At 39.4% G+C, this 13,276-nt stretch overlaps 1 protein-coding gene across 1 annotated transcript; it reads right to left on the bottom strand.

Moving 5' to 3' along the window:
• Positions 1–831: 831 nt before the first annotated feature.
• Positions 832–12,920, bottom strand: dusp7 (dual specificity phosphatase 7). The gene is made up of 3 exons (XM_032549155.1): positions 11,966–12,920; positions 8,729–9,157; positions 832–5,373 (listed from the first exon to the last, which is right to left on the bottom strand). Exons 1-3 carry the CDS (start codon positions 12,372–12,374, stop codon positions 5,057–5,059), a joined length of 1,155 nt encoding a protein of 384 aa, XP_032405046.1. The 5' UTR covers positions 12,375–12,920; the 3' UTR covers positions 832–5,056.
• Between the last annotated feature and the right edge of the window lie 356 nt (positions 12,921–13,276).

Genomic DNA, 13,276 nt, shown 5'->3' with positions numbered 1-13,276 from the left:
TCAGCCAGCCTGCAATCTGTTTATGAGCCATCGGATTTATTGTTACTATGAAAATAGTGTCATAGGAAACCGCACTCGAACTATTTCAGATTACGCAATGCTGATAAGCGTGTGGGAAACCCTCACATTGTGCTACCAGGAGGCCCGATCCTTCAGCTTTTAGTGTCATTTCTGTTCAAACAGGGTGGGGTTTTAATTTCCTTTATATCACCTCCGCTGTCAGTGTAATATCCGCTCTCATTTACTATGAATTAAACGGCTCACTTGGTTGTGCAACAGCTGAAATCTTTGCCAAGGCGAAGCCGAGCAATTGTAGTGGGAAGAAGAAGCTGAGAGGGCATCGCTGGAAGAGACGAGGAGGGAAGAGCAGAGATATTTATAGCCAGCTCATCTCACGATGGCGTCTTTGGAAGCTTTTTTTCCTCTCCTTTCTTCCTAACTGTCATTTACTGTTCACATACACCAGGGGTGTCAAACTAATTTTAATTTTGGGCCATATCAAGATCATTAATGTCCTTAAATGGCCATTTGTGCCCAAATGTATTGATAAAACCCATTAACACACCGCTAAGATATGAATAAATAGCTCTCTGTGCATTTGATGAATACTTTTTAACATTAAATTATCCTGAATCTCTTTTCATATTGATCTAATTTGGCAGCATGCACATAAAAACTGCTTTGATTGGTAAAATAATATTTAAGCACAAAATTGTTATCGTACAAGTTCTTTTTATGTGTTCTTCTAGAGTTTGGAAGGTATTATAAAAACTTATGAGTGATTAAATATTTTAACATAAACCTGGTGGTCAGAAATAACACGAACACGCGTTAAAGAAAAAAATATTTCAAGATTTATTTGCTGTATAAACATGTCTTGAGTTGCTTCCATACACTGTACAATACGTAAGGTCAATCACTTTTCTCTCAGTAGACAGAAAGGTGACACTGCCCTGGTTAACATGCCCATCCTTTTTATACAGAGACAGATTGCATCTTTTTTTTTTATCATTATTTTTAAAAAAACGCTTACAGCACAAAATAAAACAGCTATTCAACGTGACTTTTAAGCTGTAACACGATGCAAGATGCATTGTCAAAAAAGAAAAGAAAACAAAAAAAAACAATATCCCTGAAGAATTCCTCACTGAGGTAACATTTATCAAGTCATTCACTCCTCCTTTCATTTTGTTTTATCGTGGCACCGCCTCCTCCCGCTCCTCTATCTGCTCTCGATTTTTCACACAACCTTCCTCTCTCAAGCGCATGTACTGTAGCTACAAGTTTAAGGACACGGAAACGTCCGTTCCCGTGATCTGGGAAATTTACAAACAGAGAAAATGACTCTATTTCTCTTTTGATGTTAGAAAGACACCAACACACACACACACACACAAAAAACCATACAACAAAAAAAACACTATTCAGAAGAAAGCAGCTCAAAATAAACCATGTTCTCTTTAAATAGAAAAGCTGCGCCTTGAAATATTCCTGTCCTCTGGTGCAAATGATCAAGTTCTCGCTGCTCACCGTTTTATTGTAAATGGGATACGAATCCAAACAAGGAACCTCGATCGTATTGTTTTCGTAATATCAGATCAACTTTGCATATAAATTCAAAATGTATACATATACTGAGATTATACAGTATATTCATATTGAAAGGCCACAGGAATAGCATATTATATCAAAATATGAGGAAAAAGAAAACATTTGTAATTATTTAAGCTGGGTGTTGAGACAAATACTGGCATGCTGAAGCACAGCTCTGGCTGTGTAAAGCTTTGGGTGTGTAGGCGTGTGGAGGGGTGTGTGTGTGTGTGTGTTTGCAATGGCCTCTGATGATGGATTCATTTGCACCAGGTGAAATGGTGCTTTAGTCCAAAAGCTCATGACCCCGAAGGATCCTGAACAGTTACACAGAGCAGATATCGTACAAAAGGAGAGGAATTTAAAAACGTTGAGGTCTTAGATGTACAAAATTCTGCAAAACAAGGTGTTCTGATATACTGCAGAGTAACAAAGAGGACCTCGTGTGACCCGTTACGGTAAGAAGGCAGCGTGCCTCTCTGCTATTACCGTATTCCTATTTAAAAAAACCAAAAAAAACAGAGAAATATTTTTTAATAAGTGCGATTACAAGAGTATTGAACAGTCAGCGTTAGAAAGGTTATATAAGGCCAGCTTTAAACCAACGAGGAGATCCAAATGCTGCTTCCCACAGAGACCCGGAGCTTTGTTTCTGTTTAGACCCCGTCCACATCTGCTCTTTAACAATCAGTTACTGATAGACGCTGGGCTTCATGGAAAAATGTTCCTGATTTACGAGAGAATCACTTTGGATTTAAACATCCTGTACTTTATTTTTTGAAAAACTGCTTTAAATCATCAGCTAAATGAAAAGAGATGCACCAATTGGTCAGGCCGGAGTTGAATAGGGTAAACTTTCCTTTGAATGGCTCTGCTCAGCAATTTGAAACCTCATTTTTGGTAGTGATTCATTTTCCGCAAAGGAATATAAAAGCCCAGATGAAAGAAAGGAAAGAGTAAAGGAAAAAACTGAAGAATTATGCCCAATAGACTATTGTTTTTTAAATGCGTCCACATAATACGGCCTGTTATCATTTTCTAAATGTTGCATTCAGTTGCAAGCTTTGAAGTTACAAGACAGCTAAAATGAAAATGTCAACTCTAAATGGTTATGTGGTTTTAAAAGGCTTAGAATCTGTAAGCTAGACTATAAATTAATCAGGAAAAATCACTTAATTTTGTGTTTTTACAATCTTATCTAATCTAATCATATCTTATTTGGTATGAAAACGTTTGCATTTTGTGAAACCGGGTGGTGGCAGAATCATGCTGTGGGGATGAACTGGAAAGCTGGTTACAGTTTATATGAGAAGCTGGATGTTCTTTTTAATCTCAGTTCCTGAAAGAAAGAAGAAAGAAAATCTTCATTGGTCACAATTGGCACTAAAGTTTGACCTTAAAGAAGTCAGAAAAACTTGATTGGTGCATCTCCATAAATAAAGGAAGTATTAGTCAATCAAACATTTCCTGTCTACTTTTAGCTTTTTAAAATCTGACGACTGCCTTGTTTTAGCTCTGATTATTTGGCTTCCAGCTTTGCGTGCGATTACAAATGACTCCATGATTACACAGACTATTTTTTCCCCTGGTCAAATAAAGGGAAAGCTGTGTGGCATTTGGTAGATTAAGAGCTAGAGCAGAAATAGCTGCTTTATTTCATTTCTTTTAGTCTAAATCTTAAGATAAGATTATTAAAACCTTCAGCTGAGTGGCATGGTGTATGCTAAGATGTTATCCTGCGTCCAAATTGACTCAAAGAATGAAGGAAATAATTTGCAAACAGAATAGAGCCATTTGTTGGGAATTTTTCTTAATTCTGTTGTTTTGTTTTTTTTTACTTTAGCACTTCCTCTAAGCGTAGCAGATGTGCATGTTGTCCCAGAAAGCCATTTATACTTTGAAAACAAAAAGTCCTCCCATGTTTTAAAGTAACATCCAACCCTTTGTTACAAAGACTGTTAGAGAGCACACAGCACCACAGCATGCTCAGGTATACAAAATAAGATCCATTTGCTTAATACCTGTAATATATAAATTCCCTTTTCACTATTAATATATCTCTCTGGTGATACAGCCAAGGCTTAAAACTATCTTAAATGAAATGGGTGATCCTTACTAAGAGCCTTCTCCTTTGCTGTCCCTTAATGCAGTGAAGGGACAGTCAGTGCAGTCTGTCTCTGAGGCCGGTCCCAGTCCACAACACAAACACCAAATTACGCCCCCGCTGTCCCTCTTCCTGGTGTCCTTTTTGGCAAAAGCAAGACCGCTCAGATAAGGTGCCCAAAAAAGTTGCTCTGAACCGTTAATCACTTCCTCCTTTTGCTCTCAGGGAAGTTTCCACAAAGAAAAACATGAGAGTCTGAGTGGGCAGAGACCAGTTTTGGCAAAACAAGCTTGTGATGCAATAACGGAAATAAGTTCAAAAGAGTTTGGTTTCTCGCTGAAACGACTAAGCTGGTGGACACAACCCTGTGGCTCCTCACCGGCAGCTGAGCGGGCAGTGGTATGGGGAGGGAAGCCAACTTCCAACCTTCACCCAGACCCCCGACCTCAGTCCGGGACTCCAGGTCCCCGTTCCCTCCCCACTGCACTGCGCAGCTGTCCGGACTAGTCGCAGCCTGGGACTGGCCTCTCCTCTGTCTGCTCTTCCTCTTCTCTGAATGTCTCTTTATCAAGTGCCAGCACATCTATGTCGGCTACACCACTGTGCAAACTGCATTGTGTCACAAAAAATTAAAAATGAGTCTGGGGGAAAAAAAAAAACAAACTCCAACAACTCTTCCCTTTCTTTAGTTTTACAATCTCTTAAGCCATTTTCAGATTGAATCACTTTGTTTTTGGACAAAGATAAAGAGTATATCATTATATAAACATACAGATCTGTGCGTAAATGTACATAAAAATATACAAAAATGCATATAGACATATTGAATTTGTTAAGGACTTCTCATACATGTTCTGCGTTGTACGTTACATACAGTACAAACTTACATACTTTTTTAAGTGTGTGTGGTGTGTGGGTGTGTGTGTGTTAAATTCCTTGGTTTTAAAAAAACTCTACATTTAGTAGAGCAAGTAAATCCCAGATTCTCCACAAGACGACAACAAGCTCAGCATGACAGTGGCAATGCCGTCGTCTCTGTGGATCCTCCATTTTCCTTTCTTTGTATTAAGCTGTCAGTTCTGCTGCGGTCGTTCAGTCAACTTAGTCGAGCCTTGACAGCTCAGATGTAAACCCACAGTCCACTGCTCTGGGTTAAAGAAACTCCTCTCACATCTTCTTAAACTTGGCTTCAGTGACCCCTCCGGTCGCTCCAGAGCAGCTCTGTGGCCAGGCTCTCGGAGCAGGAGCCTCAGGAGGTGAAAACTTTCAATAAAACCGGCTGCTTTCCTCCCACTGCAGCCGCTCGTTACCTCCTACCTCTTAAAAAAAGAGAGGGGGTTGGGACAGTCTCAAGTCAAACTCTCAAGTGGACTCCAGTGTGTCCAGCTGAAACACGTTGTGATTGGTCGGGGTGGTGAAGAAGAGCTGGTCGTGCTGCGGGGAAGTGGCGCGGTTGTCGCAGGGGCTGTTGAGGCCCAGCGTCCGCTCAAAGTCCAGGAGCTGGCCCATGAAGTTGAAGTTGGGGGAAATGTTGGACTTTTTCCGCTTGACAAAGTCGTAGGCGTCGTTGAGCGACAGGTTGAGCTTCTGCATCAGGTAGGCCACGGTGACAGTGACCGAACGGCTGATCCCGGCCAAGCAGTGGACCAGGATGCCGCACTTTTTGGAACGAGCCTCGTCTGGAGAGGGAGAGAGAATAAAGGAGAATAGAAAGAAATTAGAAGATTACCTTGAAACTCAGGATTTACTTTGATACATTAAAATGCAAACAATCAGGGCGGGAACTGGTTAATCAAATGAATCATGATTAATCGATAATTAAAATATTCATCGAGTAATTTAGTGATGATTAATTAATTGTTAACTGGAGTATACTGACTCAAATGACATATTAAGAGCAGTAAAAAAGTACAAATAATATAAACACTTGGAAAAAGTTTTAGCTTCACTCGGTTTAAATTCTGCAAACACAAATTTCCTACTAAGCACTTTTTGATATCCAATCAATCAGTTAATCAACAGATTAGGCCTACACTGTATTGATGATGAGTCCAGCAAAAGGGCTGAACGTTTTCACATGTTGATGTTAGAAGCATTTTTTTTCTGCAGATGTGACAAATGATCAAGTGCACAATTCATATAATGCTGTTTTTGCATTTTAGACAATAAGCTGTTTTCTGATAAGAAAAACATTTATTTACATATTTTAATGTATTTTTTTTTACATTGTATAAGAAGGCTTAAGTGGTTAAATTAAAATATTTGTAGAATCTGCTTTCAGATTAGCTTTCAGGAAGCTAATAATTTTTGGATTGGGACATTAATCATTTCTATAAGGCTGGGTGACTACTTAATAATCTGGAGGTAGTTCTAAAATGAGCTAAAATAAACCAAAAAGTTAATTTATTAATCAATAATGACAAATATTCATAAATATAAACAACATTATTGTCCATTCTACTCCTTATTTATTTTTGGCTATCTTATAGATGACTTTTGACTTTAAAATGACTATTTTATTACTTTAAAACATCCTCTTTACCAGCATTCATTAGATCAAATACATTTTGCTACAGACTGACTGTAATGTTTTTCTGTCCGCAGTTTGTGGATTTTTGGTAAATATTTAGTTTTGGGGTAAATGTACGACTGTTACGTCTCCTTATTAGAAACATCTTTGTTACGATGCATTAGAGGAAACACTGAGAACAAAAATATATGTCATTTTAAAAATTTGCATAATAATTATTATTTAAATGTTACGTCTAAATGATACGGCTCACAACTGGTTTTCTCAATGACACCGTAGAACACGAGTTCCCTTCCACCTCTCTGTCTGAAGCAAACTGTGAATAAAAAAGCGTCCTACATTATTAAGCGGCTGCACCCATGCACCTATCAGTTTCGAGCCCTTGCACTCACATCCAGAGGCCATTAGAGCGAGAGTTAAGTGCTTCTTTCCTTCCTTTCTTTCAGCCTCTTCTCGCTCTCTCTGACTGCTTCCCTTGTTGGAGGATTGAGGTCAGTTGGCTCGCGAACTGAGGCAGCCGCGCTGATGCCAAATTAAATTTATATGTGATGTATGCTCACATTCCACAACGACGAAAAAAAAAAAAGGAGGGAGATGGGTGTAAAAATCATCGTCAGGAGAATTTATCCAAGCTCCAGACGGCTCAGAAGTGGAATAAATAACCAGTGGTTAATCTCCTGGAACTGATCTGAGAGCTGAGCTGCATTACTGCTGCTTTAGAACCACAACAACGCAGAAATCCTCCATTTATCAAGATGCTTAACTACCAGAATAACAAACTCCTTTCTCTTCCTACGTCGTTGCATAAACATCCAACAACATGTTTTAGTTCTTCAAGGAATTTTCAGCTTTCCGGCAGTAGATTGTTGACACATCCGTGTCTCCTTAATTACCCTACTACAACCAGGAGGATCTGATGTAATCTCTGCACATTACAGCTGGGCGGACAGCTCCATCGAACATCAGCATGACCCAAATCTGCCATGACCTCCTGGTCAGGCGTATGTCACACTTACTCCCACCTAAGGAGATTTATTAGTATAAAAATCCTGGCCTGCAGAGGGAATTCATTCATTCAGAATAAAGTCAAAGAAAATGAAGGGAAATGCAGAAAACCGAACCAGATGAGCGGAAAAGTCACGATTATGACTCTGTTCTCAAAGAATCAATGTTTTATTTACAACCTCATGGATGACGAAGCTTTTCATGGGAAGTAATTTAATAACAAAAACAACAAAACTTTTTTTTTCCTACACTCACCACAACTTATAAAGAATATATTAGGTAAAAAAGATAAACTTATTATTTAGAAGTAATCCAAAACTTCCTGGAGATTATTAAGCCTGAAGAACAAAAACAAAAAGGAAAAGTTGTGCTTCTTGAAGAAATTCAGTAATTTCTTGAATTTCCAGAGTTTGCCGCTAATTTACATATTACAATTACATATTTTTCTAATGTTGTACACTTTACTTAAAATGAATATTTTTCCTCAAATGTACAGTAAACTGTACATGCCCTTTGAACTGCCTTGTTGCTGAAATAGGTTAAACAAATCAGCTTGATCGATTGATACAAAGTCAAATAATGCAAAAAGACTAGAAGCAACTTTCTGTCCTTTTTAAATTATGACGCTTCAAAATGTAATTCCATTTAACGCGGTCCAAATGAAGTGAGATATGATGCAGTAAAACACTTGTCTTTGCAGCTGAAGTTGCATCACTAAACTTTGAACTTTTTGGATTTGATTGTTGAAGATTTTCAGACACACTTTTTGCAAAATACCACAAGGACAGTTTAGCAGAACAAAGTGCATTTCTATGGTCTGTAATTCATCAATAAGTGGTTGGTATTAATCCATGTATGTGTAAATTTACTGTCACAAGTCAATACTTTTAACAGTTTACTAAACTGACCACAAAGTAGATTCTTCAGCTGAGAGTATTAAATTCAGAATCCATGGTGGCTACATTTTTCTTCTATTTATGTTTTTCAGAGAGAAACATTTAAACTTTTGGTTATGTGGATTCATTTTGGACAATGAAGATGAATGCATTCTTAAAAAATATAGCATTAACACCACATTTTTCCTCTGAATAAGTAAAGTTCTGAATTCCTCTGAATAATAAGTGGTTGTTCTGCAGCAAGGCATAAATGAGCACCTAAAAAAGAATATGACTTTTGTTTTCAAAGTCCCCTGAAAGTGGCATGATGCAACATTAGAGCTGGAGAGAAATAAAGATAAATAAAGATGTCTGGTTTTATTCCTCTCTGAGCTCAGACTCTGATGTAGTTCACAGTCTGCAAATCAGAACTGCCTTCTAAATCAGACAGAGTCAAACCAAAACAGGCTGAAAAACAAACTCACAGCTCGTTTTCAAGCTTAAGTTTTGTGTTGGTAGCGACTTCACATGTCAGTATTAACTATTTTAAGTGCAAAAATTGAAATTCCTCTGGTCAATTTTAACTCAACCTTTCTCTATTTTGGACATGCTGCCTCCACTTACCAATAAATGAAATGGCCTCAGGGAAAAACTGCGAGAGGTTCTGGCTCCAGTGATCAGAGATGGGGATCTGTTTGTACTTGAAGTCTCCCTCGTGCTCGAACATGTTGGGCAGGTTGGGCGTGACGTTGAGGATGTACTTGATGTTGTACTTGCTGAGCACATCCAGGTTTGCAGAGTCTTTGGCACAGCCCAGGTAAAGGTATGGCAGGATCTGGACGGGGAAGGCGGGCTGGTTGTTGGGGAGCGGGCTGCCCTCCGACTCCGTCGCGCTGCTCGGCTCTCGGTCGGACTCTCCGTCCGAACAGTCAGAGCTGATGCGGAGTCCGCCCAGGCCCAGGACTGAGGTCGGCGGGGAGCTGCTGGGGCACGAGCAGTCCAGATTGGTCTCACAATGTTCTGGATACTCAGACTGGAATTTGTTGAATCCTCCTGAAGATGATTAAGAAAATACAATAAATGTAATTTAAACGTCATTTTAAAATGTTATACTTGATCTACCATGAAAGGCCGTCTAATCATTCATTTTGATACAGCTGCTTGAAGAGGAAAATAAAATTTATCAGCCCAAATTTTTAATTTCCTTCTGCTGTTGCATCCTTTTTGATGATCACTTTTTATTTTAAAAACTATGAAGCCAACTTCAAGTCCTCAAGAAATCTTTGACCTCTTTGTTTATAAAAACCTTTGACCTTATTGGCCCTCACATCCTCTAAATCTATCTATTTTAACTTGATCTGTTCCAATCCTGCTGCTCAAATCAAGGCTAAAGCTCAGATGAATCTCAGCCAAATAAAGGTAAAAAATGCAGCAGCCCTTCATTTAAATTACCATTTTCTCTAACTTCACACTCCTTGTTTTGTTAGATCAACCATTCATGTTTGGGACTTCCAATAAAAACTAATGAAATTATTTTATTATTGAAATATTATGGGTGATAAGTTTCATTTTATGATTTTAATTATTGAAATTAAATACATTTACTGAAATGCTGGTGCTCTGCGCACCCTTTATCGTTTTTCTTATGTTTATCTTCTTTTATATCCATCTTTATATCTTGTTTTTCCTTTGATTTAATTTTTCGCTGTTGTTTTTGCTTTTACATTGTGAAAGCTGAAAAATAAATAAATACTAATTACTTTACCGTGGACGATGAGACGTTTTTTTAATTTTTTTGCTAATTTTCTGTCAGATCTCATAAAATCTTGGCATCAAACTCCAAAACATTTTATTTTCTATATCCTTCATAAACTATGAGACAACACAACACTGAAGTTAGCTTCTGATTTGGAAGTGTGGAAAAAGCGGCTCTAACCTGGATCTGATTCAAAATCTGTAAAACAACCCAATACATCGAACCTGGATTAACCAACACTAATCACTGCTTCTCTCGACATAGTCTGCCATATTTAATACAATAACTGTTGTTTGTAAAAATGTTAAATTATTTTTTGTTTTATATTGGAGTCAGTTAAAGAAACATCAGTCCAGTGTTTGGCCTCAGGGCCAAAGCACAGTGAATCTGCTGTTTTCTTTTAATGACTAAACATTTATTTGTCTCAGTCGCTCAGAATAATTAGACTGATGCACCAATCAATTGGCCAGAGATCAGAATAAACCAGTTTCCCTACACCCAGTTGTAAGCTGATAAAATGCTAAAAAAAAATCTTACTTTCTTAAAATTTCACTCATGTATCAGGATAATCAACTCCCACCACATCAACTAGCAGCATGTACTGTATATTGAAGAGTAATCACATAACAGTTAAGGACATGTGTCGCATAGATCCCTTCATTTTGTTTTTGAGAGTTTTTACAACTATCAAGGAATATGCAATATTGTTTCTAAATTATATAACAAAAAGAAAATAAATTTCTCAAAATGGAAAATGGCAGATCAGACCTGAAACGATGTCACTCAAGTGTGGGTCGGTGTACAAAGCCTTGTATTTATCTTTAAAACTTTTAGAAGAAAGGAATAAAGGAACATTTTTCCATTTTTTTAAAATTCCTGCATAAGGATAAAAGCAAATTCAATACTTTTATGGGCTGAAAGAATAATAATTAAAAAATGTCTGCCAGTCTTTATAAAATAGAGGACAAATATTTACCATTCTGAGCTTCTTACCAATGCAATGATGAAGTTAGTTTTTGACATGGTACCTGACTGGATTGGATAACAGAGGAGCTATAACACTTAGAAACCTTTCAGATTTAAGATGTAATAATTTATACTAAGCACAAATTATTTAAACGGACATTTGGTGTGTTAGAAATAGAGAAAAATCCTGGAAAAGCATGTCTTCTTTGACAAACATTCAGGTTGTAATACAGGATATCATTTAAATATAAACTTATCTTTCCTCATATTCCATCGAGCCAGGATTAAGGAAAGAAATTTCTATATTTTTCAAGTTTGTGTAGCAAATCATAGATCATAATATGGGTGTGCAGGTGAATCCGAATCAAATATCTTGACAGAGCAGGTGTGTTTCTCGATCTCCTTTAAACAACAATCTGTCCTTTCACAGTGATCAGGCAGATAAAAGGTAACAACATGTCATTTTCTTGAACATAAGCATGAAAACAGGGCGGCCAGACGCGCTTCATTGAGAAAAGCTGAGCGCTGCGGAGAATCAGGACAGCCAGGCTCGGCAGCAACACTTCACAGCTCAGTGGACTTTTTGTGAATGGCAGCCAAGCTTGTGACTCCCCGTCAAACACATCCATTATCCACGGCTCACATACACTCAGGTCCACTCTGTTACACCCGTCGGGTTTAAAAGCTGCATTTTCTTTAATGTAGAGCTGGGGGGATCTCTCTAAAGAGCGCCGTGCGCCCTGGTTCCTCTCTCCATTCATGAAAAAAAAAAGGTTGCCTTTTCCTGAAGGAGCACAACATGGCGGGGCTATTTCTACTAAACACACGGTGTTTATACGCAAACATGCATTCATGAGTAGTATAGTTTCTGAACAAACTCAGTTTTTGTATTTTTAGAGGAATAAAATGCGCGAGGAAGATCAAAGTTTGAAGGCAGTTCAAGTTGAAGGGTCAGGTTTAATAACCAAGAGAAGAAGCCATAAAGTCAGACTCATTTCTAGTTAATTACAGCTTTAGTTTGCGGATTAACACCTAACAAATGTTATATGGTTGTTCAGGAACTAATTGGTACCATGTGTGTTTAAAGTGACAAGTTATAACCTCAAATCTGACAGAATAAATGTAAATAAACCTCTTACCCTCCAGATAGAAAGCCTTGCAGCCGTCGTCCCGCAGCTTCTGCAGCAGCAGCCCCATCACGGAGCTCCCCAGCCCGGACTCGTGTCGCTCCGACGTCGCCTCGTCGTACAGGAGAACCACGTCCGTCTTGCACCGCTTGACGAATTTCTCCTTGTCCTCGTTGTTGGGGATGATGGAGCGGATGGGGAGGTTTCCCTTCTTCAGCCTCCGCAGCATGAGGCCCGGGATGGCCAGGTTGATGGCAGACTCGATGTGCGACGACTCGTACAGCTCATGGGGTCTGCAGTCCAGCAGCAGCAGCGCGCCGGCCCCGGACTCCAGCTCGTCCTGCAGCCACTCCACGCTCTTACTCGACATCATCATCACAGTCACGATCACTGAGCCTCTGCACAGATGATCCGTTTTCATCGGGGAAACGTTAGCCCACCTGTCCACTTACGGGACATTATGGCGACACAACAGAATCGGAGGGAATCGAGCGAAAAATAAACAAACAAACAAACAAACAAAGAGAAAATCACGGCGTTAAACTTCGCTCCACCTCCAGCACCGCCGCCGCCGCCGCTCCAGCTCCAGCTCCAGCTCCAGCGGGCGCTGCGCACCCAACACGCACTTCCACACGCATCCAACACGCACACCGCGATGCCGCTCTGTTTGGAGCAGGAAACTTGAACACGCAGAGCTCTCTTTCGCTCCCTCGCTCGGTCCGACTGAAGTGGATGTCAGTCCAGTCCATCGACGTCCATTCAGCGAGTCCACTCCAGCCCCCCCTCCACCCGCGGGTCGTCCGCAGAGTAACGAGCTGGACCGCAGATGTCCACTTAGCGCATTCACATGTGAGTTAAGGCTGAACGGCTGAGGCTAAAGCCCAGGATCAGTGTTAATATTTGACATGCCTACCCACAGAGCGCCTCTGGTTTGTCATTTCCTCTGGATGCATTAAAGAAGAAGCTCTGCGGGCTTGTCACTGAGAAGAGGGAGGAGCTGAGAAATTTAAAGGTGCACACATTCAAGCGACTTTAACCACCCAGCATCCATTCATAGTCTAACTCTGAATTACACACTCAGAAATTATAATCCGATTCATGGTTCTGATCGTCCTAGTTCAAATAGATACGCTAATATAATGTTTAAAATGAACAGAATCCTGGAAAAGAGGACTGAAAATTTACTAAAATGAAGTCTACTTCCACTATTACCTAACTCACTTGTAGAGTTTGTCATGTTTCAGCTAAAACTTTCAACATATTTTATCGCAATCTTTTGCAATCGTCCAACACAGTGACAGACTGCTGCGTCCTAAATGCACA

This window comes from Xiphophorus hellerii, chromosome 20, assembly GCF_003331165.1.
Source record: "Xiphophorus hellerii strain 12219 chromosome 20, Xiphophorus_hellerii-4.1, whole genome shotgun sequence".
Classification (NCBI taxonomy): Eukaryota; Metazoa; Chordata; class Actinopteri; order Cyprinodontiformes; family Poeciliidae; genus Xiphophorus; species Xiphophorus hellerii.
This window is presented reverse-complemented; position numbering and strand designations above follow the sequence as displayed.

Excerpts from the sequence above, each read along its gene's own strand:
- dusp7 (XM_032549155.1), bottom strand. The coding sequence starts at position 12,374 with ATGAAAACGGATCATCTGTGCAGAGGCTCAGTGATCGTGACTGTGATG. Across the intron at positions 9,158-11,965 it reads CAAGGCTTTCTATCTGGAGG|GAGGATTCAACAAATTCCAG; the intron begins GTAAGAGGTTTA and ends AATCATCTTCAG. Across the intron at positions 5,374-8,728 it reads TGAGGCCATTTCATTTATTG|ACGAGGCTCGTTCCAAAAAG; the intron begins GTAAGTGGAGGC and ends CTCCCTCTCCAG.